At 42.2% G+C, this 20,644-nt stretch overlaps 2 protein-coding genes across 4 annotated transcripts; both read right to left on the bottom strand.

Annotated features, from left to right (window-relative positions):
* Positions 1 to 1,425: 1,425 nt before the first annotated feature.
* On the bottom strand, positions 1,426 to 6,532 carry LOC308313275 (uncharacterized protein). Of its 2 annotated transcripts, none has more exons than XM_080760314.1 (3): positions 6,401 to 6,532; positions 4,742 to 4,804; positions 1,426 to 4,555 (listed from the first exon to the last, which is right to left on the bottom strand). In XM_080760314.1, the coding sequence occupies exons 2-3, from the start codon at positions 4,788 to 4,790 to the stop codon at positions 2,811 to 2,813; spliced, it is 1,794 nt and encodes a 597-aa protein (XP_080616440.1). In that variant the 5' UTR covers positions 4,791 to 4,804; positions 6,401 to 6,532; the 3' UTR covers positions 1,426 to 2,810. The 2 variants fall into 2 exon arrangements, with proteins under 2 accessions (XP_080616440.1, XP_080616441.1); XM_080760315.1 differs by having other exon boundaries at positions 6,396 to 6,513.
* Positions 6,533 to 7,465: 933 nt separating this feature from the next.
* On the bottom strand, positions 7,466 to 20,260 carry LOC308312768 (TBC1 domain family member 24-like). Of its 2 annotated transcripts, XR_013963807.1 has the most exons (12): positions 20,020 to 20,260; positions 16,965 to 17,113; positions 16,405 to 16,666; positions 15,669 to 15,782; positions 14,511 to 14,927; positions 12,927 to 13,166; positions 12,592 to 12,747; positions 10,925 to 10,988; positions 10,456 to 10,554; positions 10,154 to 10,225; positions 9,886 to 9,975; positions 7,865 to 7,884 (listed from the first exon to the last, which is right to left on the bottom strand). XR_013963807.1 is itself a non-coding variant. In XM_080759479.1 (11 exons), exons 1-11 carry the CDS (start codon positions 20,256 to 20,258, stop codon positions 7,709 to 7,711), a joined length of 2,256 nt encoding a protein of 751 aa, XP_080615605.1. In that variant the 5' UTR covers positions 20,259 to 20,260; the 3' UTR covers positions 7,466 to 7,708. The 2 variants fall into 2 exon arrangements, 1 of the variants encoding a protein (XP_080615605.1); XM_080759479.1 differs by having other exon boundaries at positions 7,466 to 7,884; positions 9,886 to 10,225.
* Between the last annotated feature and the right edge of the window lie 384 nt (positions 20,261 to 20,644).

Here is a 20,644-nt window from a genome sequence, read left to right as displayed (position 1 = left end):
GAAAAGGAGAATATTTAGCATTCCGTAAAATTCAGTCTGCAAAATTACTCAAGAGAGCAATATGCTACTTATTACATATGACTCCTTAAAAAGATAATAATATATTACGTATTACTTGGAATCAAGAGTATATACTACATATTGCATATTACTTTTGCCCACCACCCCGGCCACCCGCATAAAAAGGTGTGTACAACAACACACAATCTGTTTAGTCAGCTTCTTTTAGAACAGAATCCAATTGTTTTGAATAAGTTGCCGCCAATCAGCCTGGTGATAAAATGAAGCGGCAATCTCTCTTGACCTTTTAAATAAAAATGTTTTAAAACGGTAGCCAACAAATCCTGAGTAATATGTAATATGTGCTATTTTTACAAAGTAAATAGGTAGCCTATACTATACTGTTTTGGCAGAGTAATACCTTACACTACTCGTTACTGGGTAAAGTAATATTACAGTAATATATTACTAGTAACACTGGTTACACCATACTGTATCTAAACAAACAGTATGGCATGTAATTCCTGATATATTTATATATATGGTCGAAAATATTTAAGTTCACACCTCTCACCAGAAGGGGTTTGAGGGTTAGAGTTATTTTTCTAACCACTTTGAACCTGTGGTCCCTTTTTCTGGCATGTCATACTCACAGGCACAATTTCGTCGATTTCCAAATCTTTCAAAAACAGAATATCTACAAATCTACGCAACACATTGTAAGCTCGTATATATTTGATGAGCAAAGACACGGTAAGGTAGAACAGTGCTGTTCTTACTGCATACCGGTAATATAATCCCTGCACTTGCATCAGATATTCAGACTGAGGGCAGGAAGGCTTTTCCCAGGTAGTCATGCTCACGGTTTGGTAGAACTTGTGGTTGCTGCGTATCAATGGGCAAACTAGTGGCTGGGTGGGACCGCTAAGCTCAGTGTAGCCCGACAGCACGGTGTGGGTTCGAGTCCCGATCCCGACGGACTATACTGCATGTCACTCCCCATTTCATGTAGTCAACCTATCAATAAAGGCATAAAAAGCAAGTCAGCTGCAATCGTTTATAATAAGCCCCAAGAAATGTACACGACTTTCTTAGCAGGGGTCCCTACATGGACAAATGTGTCCATGGCAAAGACTTGTGTTCTTAAGATCCAATTACTGAATGTCAAGTCTCCAGGTTTTCTTCAGAATATGTATACACTTATTTACTACGACACTGTATGGCACATTAGGAGTCCACTGGTAGTTCTCAAATGTTTTATTTTCAATACCCCCTTCACTCAAATGGAACGAAATGGACCCATACGGGGTCTGGTGAGATATATATATGTCCACTCATTTTAAGTCAGCATGGCGATGATCCCCGTCTTAAGACACAATTAATAAATACAGGTAGATTCAAGCCATGCAAGTTGAGAAACAGCTCTAATGACAAACTTTCTTAAATCTCAATTTATTCGTGACTTAACATTGAGTAACTGTAATTCATAATTTATGTTCTACAAAATATTAATCCAATGAGACCTTCATAGCGTGCTCACTAGTATTTATTCTATCATGTAGAAATCAATACATTAACCAAACAAATTTGAGCAAATGTCAAAATATAATTGAAATTAAGCAGAATACACTGTATGGCTATTTACTGACAGCAGGCTATTTGGTGTATATTAATCACAAGGAAAAGCAATGGATTTACACATGATAGGCCTATCTTTGTATTAAAAAAAGAGAAGAATGAAACAAAACAAAATCCCAGATATAGTCTTCACTTGTATTATAGGCTACTGGGACGATAAGAACATTTCATGTATAGATTATTGTGGCAAAAATTATTGTGATTAACGACATTACAGCGATAATCAAAATACGCTTAAAACTTGAAATGGCACTTTTGTTTAACGACTTAAACCCCCAGCATCCCTATTCAAAGGGACCGTTTGTCAAAAAATACTCGATCTACAAACTCACATCAGTTCGTGTAGTGAAATAAGAGTGTACTAAATGTGCTCTTTACAGGTCCAAACCTTGAGGGTTTAAGTGAGACTGAATTTGCAGCTCAACAAAAGCCAGTTCATCCTTGTATCCTCGTATGACAGAGGACAATTTCACGATAAATTTAAGTCACTGTAATGAACGATTATCATCCCATCTCTAGCCTACTGTGATAAGCGTATTGGCTGCAAGTCAAACCATCAAATGAGGATCTATTAACTTAGCCTACATCAGTGGTTCACAAACTATTTCATTATTATAACTTTTTTGCTTTTTGGGGGTAATGATTTAACAAAAAAATGAAGGGACCCATAAACATTTGTCTGCGACCCACAAATGCGTCCTGACCCACTGTTTGGGAACCAGTGGCCTACAGTACAAGTACAGACAGTGTGCAGGATTCTGCTCATATACCAAGACACTTCAGGCGTGCAAAATTGTCTTTTGTTTTTGTCACATCTTTGTGTTACACACATTTCTCAGTACCTATAAAAACAACAACTTTCAATTTTCATTATTAAACTGGAACACAAAAAACAGTCATAAAGCTTGGTACCTCAAGTTTTTTTTGACCGACAGTATCAGCAGATTAAGATAAGAACTATTTAAGGACACCACACATACAGAGGCATTTCATTAAAAAAAAATATGCTCACTTATAACATACGTACAATTTGGAATGGTGGTATTTATACAGCACGATGGCAGTAATTCTATACAGATTTTCCTGTTCAGAAATAAACAAAGCAAAGCTGACTCTGAGGCGAGAGGTGACACTCACGTTTTGGATTCAACATAAAAATCTTATCTTGATATTTACACTGGATTATTATTTGATGTCGCACAGTTTTGCCGAAGTACAGAGGGGCCGTCGAAGCTCAGCTGATCTTTGGATTGCCGAAGTACAGCGGGAAGTACATTGGGAAGTAAATTAGGAAGTATATTGGGAAGTACAGAGGGGCCATCAAAACTAAGCTGATCCTTCGACTGACGAATTAGAGAGGGCCCATCAAAACTCAGCTGATCCTTTGATTGACGAAGTACAGAGGGAAGTACAGAGGGCCCATCAAAACTAAGCTGATCCTTTGATTGACGGAGTAAAGAGGGGCCATCAAAACTCAGCTGATCCTTTGATTGACGGAGTAAAGAGGGGCCATCAAAACTAAGCTGATCCTTTGATTGGCGAAGTACAGAGGGAAGTGCAGAGGGGCCATCAAAACTCAGCTGATCCTTTGATTGGCGAAGTAAAGAGGGGCCATCAAAACTAAGCTGATCCTTTGATTGGCGAAGTACAGAGGGAAGTGCAGAGGGGCCATCAAAACTCAGCTGCTCTTTGGCGGACTCGAGAACCATTTGTTTGTGCGCGTGCGTCCGCCGGTGTCTGCTGAGAGAATGACTCCACGAAAACCTACGGCCACAGGTGAGGCACAGGTAGGGCTTCTCTCCGGTATGGGTTCGCTGATGTTTGGACAGGGACTTGTAGCGCGTGAAGGTTGCTCCGCACTCATTGCAGATGAACTTCTCAGACTTGATGTGCACGTTCTGTTCGTGTTCCTTCATGTTTCCCAGTTGCGAGAAGCCCTTACCGCACACGGGGCAAAGGTGAGGTTTCTCACCCGAGTGCGTCAGACCGTGAATGTTCAAGTCCTGCCGAGAATAAAAGCTCTTCTCACAGATGATGCATTGGTATGGCCTGTCGCCGGTGTGGCTACGCATGTGCCTCTTGAGCGTCTCTGAGCGGGAGAAACAGCTGGTGCACTGCGTGCAACTGAAAGGCTTCTCTCCGGTGTGCGAGCGGAAGTGTCGCCGAAGCTCTGAGGCTTTGAAGAAACACATGCCGCAGTCTGAGCATTGATGGGGTTTCTCCGGCTGCTCCTCGTGCGTCTTCTCGTGGGCTTTGCAGTGTCCCGGGTCGGAAAAGCATTTTCCGCAGACCGAGCAGGGGAACGGCTTCTCTCCTGTGTGCATCCGCTCGTGTCGAACGAGTTTGTTGTGTTTACTGAATGTCTTCATGCAATATGAACATGTGTGAGGGACTTTGGGTTTCTTGGCGTGCGTGCGTACGTGTCTCTCCAGCTTTGATGGCCTGTTGAAAATCTTTCCGCAGTCTGGACAGGGGTGTTGGTTTGACCGGTTATGGCTATTCTCGTGCCGAAGAAGTTTCAATTCCTGCGTGAAACTCTTTTCACAGTGTTGACACTGATGTAGAGTCTTGGGCTTCCTCGCGTGCACCGATTTGTGCCTCTCCAGCTTCGATGGTCTGTCAAATATCTTGCCACAGTCGGAGCAGGGGTAGCTTCTAATGGCCACGGCGGGCTCTGGGGTCTTGGACGCAGAGGGACTGCAGTCTGAGTCCGAGTCGGATTTAATTTTCACCAGAATTCCACTAGTGTTTAAGGAACCTTTATCGGCAACTAAGGAATCTTTATCAGCAACTAAGGAATCCTTATCAGCAGCCAAGGAACCTTTATCAGCAGCCAAGGAATCTTTATCAGCAGCTAAGGAACCTTCAACAGTGCCAGATGAACCTTCAACAGTGTCCAAGGGACCTTCAGCATTGCCTAAGGAAAACCAAGAGCGCAAAAAACAGTCAAAAATGGAACACCAGAATACTACTTAATATACCATTGAAGATTTACATAGGTAACATTGCATTACCTATGTTCAACAAGAGTCAAGTAAAATCAATTATTTGTTCCACCAGTGTTAACCCAGTTATGAAAACAGAACATAGCATCAACACCTACTTTCATCCGAAGCTTCTATTTTAAGGGCTGGTTCAGTGTCTGGACCCATGGTTCAGCTGTAGCCTAGTTTTGCACACACACACACACACACACAGAGAAAGAGAGAGAGATAAATACATTAGAAATACCATGATGGTCTTATGTGTCAAGAAGGCTTTAGTGTAGTGAGATTTCTAATTAGTAGCGCCACTGAAGGTCCCATCAATGAAAGAAATATCAGATTTCTGGTCATTCAGAATACTGGCATCCATAGCCAGAGACATGACAAGACAATTTGCTTGCCTATTTGTGTGCCTAGACAGATCATGCCAGCCATGGTGGGTTTGATGTTTACCTGGCAAAATTCTTTGAAGCACTGGGTTGATTTTCTTTGCACTCTAGTCTACGACCATTTGTCCTGCCGTCTGTTAGCTAGGGTTCATGCTCTGATCTCACGGATACAGGATAGGTGGGCGCTAGCTAGGGACATCTGGGCACCTCAATGTAAAATTGGCTATCTGTCCAAAATCTAATATTTGAAAGATGGCTGTGATGTGAACATACACGGTACATGCATACAGCATGTACCTGACTTCGTCAGAATTGTCGAATGTTTAAGTATTTTAATCATGTATAATTTACTTCATTTAAAAACATTTTGCAGCAGATGTCCCTAGTGCCCACCAACTATTACCGATCTCACATCATGTCACTGTGGAAAAGTGCATTTGCTAAATGCCTAAATTTGGACCTGGTTCCCTCTCTCTGCCCAGTGCCCCACCCATCTTCTGAAAACTGAATGGAGCTTGCACAAAATAATGTCAACATTCTCACCAGCCACCATAGACCCAAATAATGTCAATAAACTGTGTGGCTGGAGGTCAGAGGAATTGTAAAACAACAAAGGGATTCCAGCTAAATGATTGATAGTTAGGAACCAAGTGGGCTTTTAGGGGTCTGTCACTCAAAAAACTAAACAAAACATGCAGATTGGAGTGGAGAAAAAGTGACCTGTGGCCCAGACAGTACATGGGGGCCACTAGCCCCAATAGCCAATATGTTCCCTCAGTCCCTACGCCTCAAGGGGGCTACCGATGAGAAGCAAGCAGGGCTTTTAAGTTTATTCTGAAGCAATGTTAGTTACATAATATTCTGTAAAAGAATAACCACGAGTAGCCAACATGCCATGCTGCCTGCCACACGCGAATAATTGTCTAATGCTGCATAATTGATATGATAGGACATAGATTGTCATATCATCGTTAATATTAATAAACCACATTTTCTTTCTCGCGTTATTTCATGCAATACTGCCAAGCTAACGTAAAGTTGAGGCTAGCAAGCGAGTTGATGATGCGGCCTATTCATTTCAGTCCGATGCGCAACAAAATAACATTTGTCAAAGCAAAAGCTGGAGACATTTGGTTTCATACCACGGGCGCATGCACACACAAACACAGAGAGATCAAAACAAAAAAGAACATAGTACGATCACACTCACACACGTAATAACACCCAGCTAACAAAGCTAACGCAGCGTTAGCTAGTTTAGCTCCAATGCTAGTATGCATCCACCAAGGGAAGTAATGGGAGTTGCATTTTGCTGCTACGTGCTAATCCGTCGCTGTAAAGTTGTCATTCCATCGCATCATATCGTCATGTTGTTGAACGTTACCTTACCTTATGTGCCAGCAGTGCCACACAAGAAGTCAAGTCAGAGAAGTAACGCTAGCCCTGGAAATAAGACAAATGGTCTCTGCGTCACGACGATGGCCAGCTCAGCTCTCTCTCCTTCCCCTTGCTTTGTGTGTGGTGGACTGGTGCAGACAGTATCTGTGTGAAGTGTGAACAGTGCGCGCGCGCAAGCACGAATGCCTCCCCCATGCACGCAGCCGGCACGACACACACACACACACACACACACACACACACACACACACACACACACACACACACACACACACACACTTTGATGAATTGAACAATGTGGACCCTGTTGTAAACAAGTGTAACGCTTAATTGGGTCGTCCACTCACAGTTAACAGTCTTTGTATTGAGTTTGTGCTTGAAATGTACTGTAATTCTACAAACTGTTAATAAATATTTCAATCAATCAATCAATCACACACACACACACACACACACACACACACACACACACACACACACACACACACACACAAACACTATATCACACACACACACACACACACACACACACACACACACACACACACACACACGCACACGCGCACACACACACACACACACACACACACACACACACACACACACACACACACACACACACGCGCGCACGTATTGCCACCTAACAGAGAGCAAAGTCCCAGAAGTATTGGGTCAGAATCCAGAAATTCCAGACTGTGTCAAACCTATTTCTGGTTGGACTGTGTTACAGCCGGGCAAGACAAAATTGTCTCATTTGGGTCAAAGCGTGTTGCACTGCACATCATCCACTTCATGACAAGACATGATATTTTGTGTGTGTGTGTGTGTGTGTGGCCACGTGTATAGTGTGTGTGTGTGTGTGTGTGTGTGTGTGTGTGTGTGTGTGTGTGTGTGTGTGTGTGTGTGCGTGCGTGCGTGCGTGCGTGCGTGCGTGCGTGCGTGTGTGTGTGTGTGTGTGTGCAACCGCATAGCTGACAAATTTGCTGCATGCATTTTAATATCTATAGTTGCAAAATAATTGCAAATGAGTTACAAAATATGACAAGCACAATAGGCTACTGCATAGAAAATGTTTATGTTATGTTAAAATCTTTCCTCATACGAGACAAAATGGGTTTGCCTTACATTTCAAGAAAGGCCATACTCAAGCTCACACTCCATCCATAATTGTGCATAAAATACAAATTGTACAATAAATATTTGAAAATGACACACACAAAAATCAAAGCCATATGGAAAAACAAATAATATGGAAAAAACTGGTTCAACACTGAGTTCAAAGGAAGTCCTTCTTCTCTCTCATCGATTTGTGAAATAACGAGAGAAGGAAATGCAGTTCTGGATCCCCCATACTTCCAGGGAGTGGATCTTGAAATGTCCCCGGCAGAGTGGGATGCTCTCAAACGTGTCACATCGCTCAGTGAATCCTGCCTGGAGATCTGCTTGTAGACAGAGAGCATGACCCCCATCACCACCTGAGGAAAGCCATACACACGTCAAGCCATACTTTTGTGTGAATTTATTTAAATTAACCGTTTGAAGACTAGCATCCTATAAATTCTGAGGGGAACATTAGCCAAAACTTGCCGTTTGCTGTGTTGTGAGCTTGTAGATTGGCTATTTTCAGCAAAGAGGTTTGGTGTAGACGGGAAAATAGCAGACCAAGTACAGAGCCTAAGGTCAGCATCTTGCAATAGGTCTGGTCCACAAGATTCACTACACCACCAGGATACACATGTAGCCTACCTGTCTAAATACTTCCTCAATGTCAACGAAGTTCACACCCACAACACCAGAGGGAGTTCAACAAACCATGTGCAACCCAGATTCAGCACAAACATGGGACTAAATTCATGACACATCACGCCACCATGCGTCGCAGCCACGCCCCCTTTCAGAGCGATGAGGGCACCAGGACATTTAAAGGGATTTAAGCCTCGAACAAAGCCAACAGCCGAGTTGACAATTCATGATATTAAACATATTTTGGGGGGATGAACAAATAATTAGAAAGAAGAAAAACTAAAAAAAAAGTATTGTACCCTGCCCTTATTTTCTCTTTTCTAATTATTTGTTCAACCCAAAACAATGTGTTTATTGTCATGATTTGTCAACTCGGCTGTTGGCTTTGTCTGAGGCTTAAATGTCTTTAAATAAATACTTTTGGAAACATCTATGGGAAAATGGGAATTATTTCCTGGTGTCCATATATGAAGATCACAACACTGACCTCATATAACCCTGGATAACCATACATGGAGAAGACTGGATCATCACCTAGATCTGCATATATGGAGCCAACCATGCAACTCTACATCTGACCTCAAACCTCAGACTCTTAGATCTCCATATGGAGATCCACCCGTCCTTCCTGTTCTGACATTCCATATGTTGTACTGACCTCATCAAACCCTGTACACTCAAGACACGCACGCGCCATATGGACAGTACAGAATTCATTCCATGTGTTGATTTGACCTCCCCATGCCAAAGTGCCAGCGCTCACTCAGCAGTCTGCCATCTGCCGTCACCCAGGCGGATGCGTGCACAGAACCCTTTAGGACGAGGTCGCTTCTCGCCCTCAGGGCGTCTTACTGGTCTTTTACTTAAGTAACAAATGTGAGTACTTTTTTCCATCACTGTCTATTGGAACAATGAATCACGTCAACACCTTGAAGACCCTAACAGGAGCCCTCGTACAAGGTTTCTTCGACTATGCATGCACCTCTTGGTACCATAGCACCTTAAAGGCCCTTAAAACAAGGCTCCAGACTTCCCAAAACAAACTGGTCAGGCTCCTATACTTGAACCCCCCGAACCCACCTCACCCCTGCCCACTTTGACAGGCTGGAATGGCTTAGGGTCGACGACAGCATCTTGCAATGGGTCTGGTCCACAAGATTCGATACACCACCAAGATACCCATGTACCGTCTAAATCTTCCTTAATGTTAACGTCCACACCCACAACACCAGAGGGAGTGCAACAAACCATGTGCAACCCAGATTCAGCACAAACAAGGGACTCAATTCTATTCGCTCCTATGCCACCAAAATGTGGAACGCCCTACCTACAGTCATTAAGACATGCAAATCCCATGACTCTTTCAAAAGTCTGAATCCGCCCGCCCACCCACCCCTTTTTCCCCTCACTGTATATGTTTCTTTTCCCTTTTTACCTCCTTTATGATGAATTCCTGTTCTGTTCTTTGGCTATATAGAAGTGTCTATTTGTGCGTCTCTAAATGTTTTGATGAATTGAACAAGGTGGACCCTCTTGTAAACAAATGCTTTATTGGGTCGTCCACTCACAGTTAACAGTCTTTGTATTGTGTTGTGCTTGAAATGTACTGTAATTCTGCAAACTGTTAATAAATATTGAAATCAATCAATCAATCAATCAATCAATCAATCAATCAATCAATCAATCAATCAAAGTCTTCCGTTATCACGCACTGCAATATTCACTCAACTTACCAATAACAACGCTATTGTCATCTCCTGCTATAAACATGGATGCTTGTTGTGCTTTGGGTCTCTTGGGGTCTTTGGCGGTCAGGGGTTCCTCTGAGGGAGAAGTGAAAGGTATGGTCAGGTAGCTGGGGTCCTGAGGGGTCCCTGCTGGACAGGTCAGGTAGCTGGGGTCCTGAGGGGTCCCAGCTGGACAGGTCAGGGCAGTGGTGCTCACTGCAGCGCTGTCATCGGTAGAGTGGCTAATACTGGATGATTGGGACCTCGCTAGTACCTGTTGAGGGTAATGTCTCCTGGCCATGATGTTGACCATCGTTCGCTGATAGCGTTCCATGCTAGGACGAAGCTGAAGAACAAATCAGACATCTCGGTTTACATTTAATAAGTCATTTAAATACTAGTCATCTAAGCTGCCTTTGCAATGATAAAATTGGTTCCAAATGTGGAAAATAATATTAAAACACATCTCAGTTTTTCATCAGTGCACAATTATTAATGATAATGACAATGTATACAGTACAAAGTTAACATAACTAAAACCATTTCAGCTAATGTAAAATGTAACACATTGCTCACCATGAAAACAAAACTCTCTCCAGTTCCAAAATACATGAGTCCTTCAGACTCTTCCTTTTTTCTTTCTATCAAATCTGTTGACAAGAATGCCCCGCAGACCTGTGGGATGCCAACAGGAGCATTTCAGTATCATATGATTGATAATACTTTCTAGTCATAAAAAAACATAAATAGTGCAAGAAACAAAGATTCTGTACATTTAACATTATTCAAATCCCTTCACCGTGATCAGGGGATTAAGCTCCATGATTTATTTTAGAATTGACTGGCGCGCACAAAAGTAGCTTACTGTAAGTGTAACCCTGTTAAATCGTAGAACCCTATATCTGTAGTTTGATGGTAACAAGTTGTATTCACAGTTCAGGACAATTATTATCTGTAAGCATGTATAATACATCATTGATAAGAACTTATACTGTATATTGTAGAAAGTTATTTAATTGAATTGAATGTCAACAGTCCCACTTACCTCTTCATCCACAGTTTTGAGAATCAAGACAACTGGTTCATGTCCTTCCATATGAGAGTAGAATCTATATGGGAGAGAAAAAAGATCAAATTGTCATACTAATAAAAGCAACCAAATTCAATTTAATAAATAACTTAATGAAAAACATTTTACATTTTAAGAAATGTATGTATCATATAATTTGATTAAAATCTTGCATTGTATGTTGATCATCCTTGAGAAAAAACAATTATGTTGGCAATAATGGTCAGAATTCTCAGTATTTTCTGTTTGAAGAAGAAATGTTTTTCATTTGATGCCTCTGCACATGCCAAACGCCCTTACCTGGGACTTCTATCATTTTCAATTACAATTTAGGCATTTAGCAGATGCTCTTAATTCAGAGGCGACTTTACAGTAAACAAGAACAACACAAGGTAATACATCAAATACATAGAAATAGTCATTTATGACAGGGGTGGGAAACTTTGATGATGGAGAGGGCCACTATATTTCCACACATTTCCTCCAGAGGGCCACATTGCATATTGCTGTCATAGCAAAAATAGAAGATCTACAAGGTCAAAACGCATCGCAGTAAGACGTGTTTTGAACTTGTAGATCAGCTATATTTGAATTGAAATCCTGAATAATATTTTAATATTATTGAATTGGAATCCTGAAAAGTAACCTTTTTTATTTATTTTCAAATGCATTTAGTTATAGTTATGTTAACTTTATGAACTAAATACATTGGATATTAAAAAAGACAATAACACTTAATAATACTAGTAATTAGCTGAAATAATATCTCAGTATTCATGAATGTGGCCCCCGGCCCCGGCCACCAGTTGCTCATGCATGATCTATGACCATAACTAAGAATCTATAACATCTGTCTAAAATTAGAATATTGGTACAATTAAACTATAAGCACACATTATGCTATGTCTATATAGGACATCATTGTCCCAAAAACACCACTTTTCATGATGACCTGTGGAGGTCACTTGGCTGTGAGACCTAAAACAACATGTTGACAGTGAAAACAGTCTCTTTTTGTTATGTAACAGAAACTGAGTGAGTTTTCCATTGCTTGGATTATGCTGACTTATTGGTTTTCAGAAGTTACTGAACCATTGAATGGGAATATGTAAAAATAACAAGAAAGTAGATATAAATGGTAAATTAAATGGTACACCGATGGTGGGGGAAAACCATGCAAGGCACCAATCTACACATCAGAAGCAATTAGGGGTTCAGGGTCTTGCTAAGGATCACTTCGACACTAACCCTGGGGGAGCCTGGGATTGAACTGGGAACCTCATGGTTCCCATCTGGCTGCTCTACCCATAGATATAAAAAAAATAGATGCCTCATTGGCCAGGCCTCTGCAGTTCATTGGAGTGCTGTGTCTCCAACGAAGGCGCCGTGGAAGTCAAGCAGGAAGTGCAGAAGGCCATGCGGAAGGCACGCTTGGCAAGCTTCCGCTTTGCTTCCGCTATGCTTCGCAAGGAATCTCGGGAAAGCTTGCCTCCATGTTGCCTTCAAGAGAGACACACACCCCAGAGCCGAAGGAGGCGCCTACCTTTTTATCTATACCGGCTACTCTACCCCTCGAGTCACTCCTGCCCCCAGAGTTAGTGTTGATATGAATTATTTTCAAGGCGTTAGAGTGAGTCACTTACGAGGCCAGGCTTCTCTCGTGTTCAGTGGTACTAAACAGTCTGACGGGACTGAAGAGGGCGAAACGCTCTGGTATCCAGGCCCAGACCACCCTCATCTCTGTCCCCGTCACAACACTGGAGCTGAAGGTGCTGAAGTCCACCAACTGGACCGACTGCCTATGGGAACATATACCACAACAGGTAGTTTGAGTGAGTGCAAATTATACAGTACACATAGCCAAAAATCAGATGAAACATTAAACAAAAGCTACAATGAAGAATATAATAGCCTGACATCTGAATGTTTCCAGCATTTATATTCACCTGCGGTAGAAAGCCCCACTTTTCTCACTCACCTCCTCTGGTGGCTGCTGACTCCCTTCTGCATCAGTGAGTTCTTATTGGCTTTGAAAAGCCAATTGAGCTCTTTCCGGGTGGCCATCTTGGTGGTGAAGGCCCTTTCGAGGAGCTTGTCGACAGTGCAGTGGCGTGCTATGTTCTGCACGAAGCTCTCCATGTCTCTCCTGAAGTCCTCCACGTCTGCCACCCGCGATGACACCGACACTTTGTAGAGGCTAAGCAATGCCAGGGCCACCCTGAGGATTGTCGCTGTTTAGTACGTTTGGTAGAATCCCGTTTAAATATGATGATGATATAAGAAGCCACGCAAACCTGATTTGGGGTATTGTTTCCATGCCAAATACTATCTCCCTCTTTAACTCTCTCTGACTCTCTCTCTCTCTCTCTCTCTCTCTCCCCCTCTTAATTTACTGTATCTCTGAATCTCACTCTGACTCTCTCTCTTATGTAACCAGTGAAATCATATTGAGACTGCGTCTCTTTTACAAGTGGGAACTGGCCAAGAGGCAGAAATAAAAATTACACTTCAATACCACATCAACAATGTTACATTTTGAACCAGCAAGTACAACATCCATAATACACCTTAAAATACCTATGCATAAATACAACAAGTCACCTGTCCTACTTTTTTCTTTTTAGTAGCAGGGCAAAATACACCATATACACAAATATACAGAATATCCACGATTTTAGCCGATATAATAGATATATAGGCATAAACATGGGCTAGTACATATCCAGACATGTGCAAGTGTTGGATTGTACATCAAAGATGATCCTTTTGAAAGTTCTCAAGGGAACTTTCAAAGCCAGTTTTAGTCTGGACTGTAGATCATTCCACGACCAAGGGCCAAAGAAGGCCAGACATTTTTTGCCCCCCTCAGATTTGAATGCTGGTACTACACACCGCAGCCAAGCATTTGACCTGAGGTTTAGGCCGTTTGGACCAGATCGAATTTGGATGGATGTAATATAAGACGGCAAGTCACCCAGAATGGCTTTATAAATGAAAATATGCCAATGTTGAAGCCTGCGAGCTGCCAATGAGAACCAACCGACTGCAGCATACAACGTGCAGTGATGTGTTCTGAAAGGTGCATTTGTTATGAATCTTAATGCAGCATGGTATAGGGGATCCAATTTGGTCAAGGATGAGGAGCAGGCAAACCTATAAATGGTATCACCATAATCCAATTGGGACAGAAAGAGACCAATGACAAGTCTCTGACTTGTCACTTTCTCTCTCTTCCTCTTCTGACTCTTTTCTCTTCTGAATCTCTCTCTCTCACACACACGCACACACGCACCCGTACACGCACACGTACACGTACACGCACACGCGCACACACACACACACACACACACACACACGCACGCACACACACACACACACACACACACACACACACACACACACACACACACACACACACACACACACACACACACACACACACACACACACACACACACACACACACACACACACACACACACACACACACACACACACACACACACACACACACACACACACACACACACACACACACACACACACACTGTCATTCACCCACCTATAGAGGACCTTGTATCCTTCCAAGAGGTAGACGTCGAGCACTCGGATGGCATATGTGAACGGCAGGCCGGCGAAGATCCACATGATCCAGTCGGAGTAGAACTCAAACAGGTTCTGGTGGGAGCTGGCGATCAGCTTGCGGATGCCACGGCAGTACTTGTTGGCCACGTCTCCAAACGTCATGCAGGACGCCCGGTAGGTGAGGAAGGTCTGGTCGATGTAGCGCTTGTTGGGGTCTTTGTAGGAGATGAGTCTGCTGACACCATAGAAGCACTCGGCCTCGTCCTCGCTGAAGTGCAGGATGAGTGCGACCAGGGCGGGGAGGATGGGGCAGAAGTTCATGTCCGGGAAGTAGTTTCCGAGGCAAAGGAGGATCCTTTTGACAGAATTTAGGCCCGCTTTGTTGAGGCAGTACCTGAATACATACGAGTAGAGAAAACAATGTAAACTGAATGAAATCTTACTTCGAGTCCTCCACAAAACCTTTCCACTGTAGCAAGGACAACTATAGTAGAAGGGTGCAAACTTAAGGCGGTTATATTTGACCACCAACACTTGGACCTTTCCAGGTCGAATCGTTGGTATTCCTTTAATACATTATCCTGCATCGTGGCTATGAGTTTGCGTGTCATAATATGATATTAGAAATGTATAGATGAAGTTTTGTAGTGATTCAACCACACAGTGTATTGAGTCATTGTGGACAAAGTGACATATAAGATCTATATTCTCAATTGGAATGGCATTCGGCCACTTACGGGACTAAAACACTATACAGACTAAAACTATACAGACTAATACATTGCACAAGCACAGTCTCTCTAACATTTGGGGCAAGAGGGTAACGACTAAGGACCTCACCTGGTGTCTCTGAGTGTCCACTGGGGGAAGGGGACTAAAGGCCTATTCATACTCCAGTTTTAGGTGATAAGGTGATCATCAAAAACTACAACATGACGTCACGCCGGGGTGGTAAGCGCTTCACCGCTCACCAAACACATCTCTCTGTTTTTACTAACGGTGGTTATAACCTAAAACTGGATTATGAATAGGCCTTTAGACTCTCGTAGATTGAAAATGTCAAACTCAATAAAATGCATCTATGAGGGTCTAAAATCTCAGGCTAACACAGTCAGTCACATAGTGTATCTGGTACCTGGGTATGTCTCCCACCTCCATGTATTCAGGGACAGGGTGAGAGCTAATCTTCTGTTCCCCAAACAGCTTTTTGGCCACATCATAGTACACATCCTTTTCTGGAGAGACAGACCTATAAAAGCCAGATTCAGCACAGTAACAACTGGATTTACGTCAGTATTTCCAACACTGAAAAAAGGTTTTAGGAGAAATAATCAAACTACCGCACAAGCAGTGGTGGAAGAAGTACTCACATGTGTTACTTAAGTAAAAGTATCAATTCTGCAATGTAGAGATACTCTGCTACAAGTAAAAGTCTAATGCTTTGTAATAATAATCGAAGTGGAGTAAAAGTACAATATGCCTTTGAGATGTATTGGAGTTGGAGTAGTATTGAAAATTGGAAATACTTCAGTAAAGTAAAAGAAAATACTTCAAGATTACAAGTACAGTACTTGAGTAGTACATATAAAGAGTATAAAACCAGAAAAATCACTAAGACTTGCATAAGAGTCCTCCATTTTCAATTCATCAAAACATTTAACCCGATAACACTTTTTTCTTAACCTTATCCCATACACTTATAAAAAAACAGATATCGTGGGGGGCATTGGGGGCCCTATCACAGGGGGGGCAAAATCGGTGAAAAATGTGGATGCTGTTGTACCATGAGGTGCATGCATAGTCAAAGAAACCTTGTATGAGTGCTCCTGTTGAATAGGTTACTTTTGTTTTGCTTGACCTCCGTGCCTAACCTGGAGTGGATGCCATGGATAATGTGGTAGTAGGCCTTAGCCCTCAGCGTGTGGGGCATGGCCCAGAAGCCTTCGCGGCCCATGGTCTTCAACGTCTTGTAGTCACTCTCCAGGAGCTGCTGGTATCTCTCTGCAGCCTCCGGGTCGATCTTCTCCCAGTCCACGAACTGCCCATATTTCATCCCGCAGTGGGAACTTATCTCCCAGTTGTCTGACTCAGAGATGGTCATCATGGAGACCGACTTTAGGCTGCTTTTGCTGCCTGCGTGGTTCAACACACAATGAAAGACTTATTTCACTCAATTTTTTCCAACATTGTGTAAGAGTACGTGCTTAGTAGTGTGTGTGTGTGTGTGTGTGTGTGTGTGTGTGTGTGAGTGTGTGTGTGTGTGTGTGTGTGTGTGTGTGTGTGTGTGTGTGTGTGTATGTGTGTGTTTCAACCATTGCAAAAAAATATAAAGAAAGAAACATATATGTATTTTTCTTTTGCATGGAAAATATGCTCCTCCCACACAATTTTAACCAGCAGATGTTATGTCACATTGTATTGTTGTTAATACCGTTGAGATCTCTGGAGTGCTTGTTGCCTTTAGATTTGGACTTCATAGAAGACTTCAGCGCTCCCCTGTCTCTATAGGTGTCTTCTGTGCTCACTGTTTCCGAGGCAGAGCTGGAGTATCCCTCTGACGTCTCATAACTGTAGAAGGACCTGTGTGTGGAGCAGCAGTCATTTATCAGTGGTAGAAAAAGTACTCAGATTTTTAAGTGTCTCTGTCACAAGTCAAAGTCTGGAATTAAAAATGTACTTGAGCAAAAATAACAAAGTATTGGTATAAAAAGTTAATGAAATATATAGGGCTAAAGTGGGTAATGTATGGATTCCGAGCTTGTAGATGTAGATATCTTTAAAGACGGTAAACAAGGTAAAGACAGGTAAACGAGGTACACAACGTTTTCAACATGCAGAGCCAGTGTAGCAACTAGCAAATGTGAGCCGCCCATCCTGCTTTTAAAAGTAAAGCAGGCAGGGGATCTTTTACTTACATAGGAGGCACACGTGGCATGAGCCCGAAACCAGTCAAACTGGCAACCAATCTGAGGTCTTTTAAAACGACAGACAAAGGCTTGTCTATTATAAAATGCTTCCTAGAGGATTATTCATGGGTCTAGGATAGATAAGGGAGCACTTGTGTTATGCACCGGTATGTACTGTAGTTACTGTCATGTGTTTTGTATTGTAATGTAGGCCTATTATTAATGTATTAATCTGAAAAATGTGAGGCGACCTCAATGGAATATAGGCGTTAGTCCGACATCCCATTAGTCCAGCTACGTGGCCGGTTAAGCTGTGTGCGGTTAAGGTTATAGGGTTTGGAGGGCTCTATGGTCGGAATATTGGGTAGTCGGACTAACTCTGCGCATCTGAAAATAACTCCCTGGACTTTCTTGTGTAAACCTCGAAATGCTGTAGCCATGCTGCCATGCAGGTTTTAATGCTTTTCAAATAAATCTAATCAAAATCAAAGTCTGTATACCTATTAGGCTATTACTGTATGATTCCTGAGGTGATGATGACCTATAGTCAGCCTAGTGGTTAAGGCGCATATCACAAACAGGCTTGAATGCAGCTTGACAGCTAGTCGCAGGTTCAATTCCCGAGCCTGATGCATTTCTCACTGTACTATCCAAATAAAGGCAGAAAAGCCCAAGCAATATCTAAAGATGTTTGTTATGATTCTTGTTACGAAGGTTCGTTTATAGCCTATACCTATAAGGCAAGGTAAGGCAATGCATTGCAAGTTTATTTGTATAGCACGTGACTATGTGACTAGCTGCCACATATGTTAGAGTTTTATTTATTGATTTCAGTTCTGCATTTAACACGATCCTGCCCATCAAATTATTTGATAAGCTCTTGGCCATGGGTATTAATCACTCTCTCTGTCTCTGGATTTTAGACTTTCTGTCAAATCGGAAACAAGTGGTTAAGATTGGCAACATGTTCTCTCAATCTATGACTCTTAACACTGGGGCCCCCCAGGGCTGTGTTCTCTCAGCCCTCCTCTTTGCACTTTATACTAACGACTTTATTTCACATTCTCAATTTGTTTCTTTTTTTAAATATGCAGATGACACAACTGTCGTTGGTTATATTAAAAATGGTGACGAATCAGCCTACAGGGCCGAGGTGGCAGCCCTCGTAGACTGGTGCACTGATAATAACCTTATCCTAAACCTGGCTAAGACCAAAGAAATCATATTTGATTTCCGGAAAAAGGGGATTATGCCCCCATCCCTGGTTATCAATGACCAGCCTGTCGAAAGGGTCGACAGTTTTAAATTCCTTGGCACCACTATTTGCTGCTCCCTAAAATGGGAAGTTAACACAAGTAACATCTTGAGTAAAGCCCACCAGAGGCTTCACTTCCTTCGCCTCTTGAAGAAGTTCGGTGTGACTGGGGAGGCGTTGGCTCACTTCTACAGAGCCACTGTGGAGAGTGTCCTCGTCTTCTCAGTCACAGTGTGGTATGGAAACACCACTGACTTAGAGAGGAAACGGCTTGAAAGGGTGGTACGCACAGCGTCAAAAATCATTGGCCTCGACCTCCCATCCGTCTCCTCTATCTACACCACACGCACTAAGCGCAGAATGCAGAAGGTGATCGCCGACCCCTCCCACCCTGCCTGCTCTCTTTTTGCACCCCTGCCCTCAGGTAAGAGACTCCGGTCTCTAAAGTGCAATACCTCCCGCTTCAAGAACAGCACTTATCCCGAGGCTATTCGCCTCCTGAATGCTGACCCTCTTTTCACTCGCACTTTACAGCGTGAAGCTGCTTTGTAAATCGATGAACTGTGATCAATTTGCTATTTATTTATTCAACATGAATTGTAACGTTTTGCATTCTTCTTATTTATTGGTCCCCCTCATATGATGCCTGTACTTTTGTATTGTGTTCTGTCTGATTATATGATGTGAATATGTGTATGTATCGTATGTATGTTTTTAGTGCACTGAAACAAATTCCAATCAACTCTGTTGACATGGCAATAAAGTCTTGAATCTTGAATCTTGTCATACACAAAAGTGCTTTACAGAAGGCATAAAAAACATTTAAATACAAATAAACAATTTTTAAGTCATAAATTATAGAAGTAAAAGGAGGCAGAAAATGTCAATGATTAATATGTATTTGTTAATTTGTTTCTCTGTCAATTAGTAGTCCTATGTTGTGTTGAAAAAAGAAAAATGTGTGGTTCTATACAGTTTGAATCAGAGATTGCTAAATGGCAGCAACAATAACTGCATTTGCACTTTATTGACTATAGTTGCACTTTATCAAGGGCATGTGTGCAATATCTCTGTTTGTTATGTTGGTGTGTTTCATGGTGTTTTTCTTTTTTGTGAATGTGTATATGTATGCATGTGTAACTCGTCTCTATCTCCAAGACAAAAATAGACAACCTTGTACCTTGAACCTTGTAGTTATTGTTTTACTTATTCTCGCACTATCCAGAATACATGTTTGTCAGATTCGATGGATACATAAAATTATCATCAGCTTAAATCAGTTCTTGAAGGTTTTTAGACGAAACATGTGGGGAGTGAACACGCACCTGGAGCGAGGCCTGAGGAAGGTCTCCTCTGTCGTGGTCTTCTTGACATCCTCCGGGCTGTAATAGGAATGAGATCTTTGCCTGCTTCTACCTCCTCCTCCGGTCACAGAGCTCACGTCCGAGCGAGTGGCTATGTCCATTGTGTCTAGATCCGTGGTCCCACAGTTGGCAAACTCTGGAATTCTTGCAATTTGAATCATGGTAGCTTTGTGTTCTTGAGGAAACGAGAAGGAACACATTATATAGCAAGCCCCTATAGGCGGTGCTGTGTTTACATGCCATACATGCCATAGGAGGGGTTTATACAGTATGAGACGTGTGTGTGTGTGTGTGTGTGTGTGTGTGACGTGCAGGTCATGTGAGTGAAGAATATGGTGGTACTGAATGTTTGTGTGGTGTTTTTTATCTGCTGCGAGTGGAAAATTCCACTTATTGTCCTGTCACCTACTGTGGCGACGTTATGTCTGCTTCTGTTAATATGGTATACCTGTATATCTCCAAGTCACTCAAGCTCACTCAACTCTTATTAGTCCAGAGTCTAGATTATATAATATATATATATATATATATATATATATATATATATATATATATATATATATATATATATATATATAATATATTA

This window comes from Protomyctophum bolini (genome assembly GCF_963924005.1).
Source record: "Protomyctophum bolini genome assembly, chromosome: 3".
NCBI lineage: Eukaryota > Metazoa > Chordata > Actinopteri > Myctophiformes > Myctophidae > Protomyctophum > Protomyctophum bolini.
Note: the sequence above shows the minus strand (reverse complement) of the source record. Positions and strands in the feature narration are given on the sequence as shown.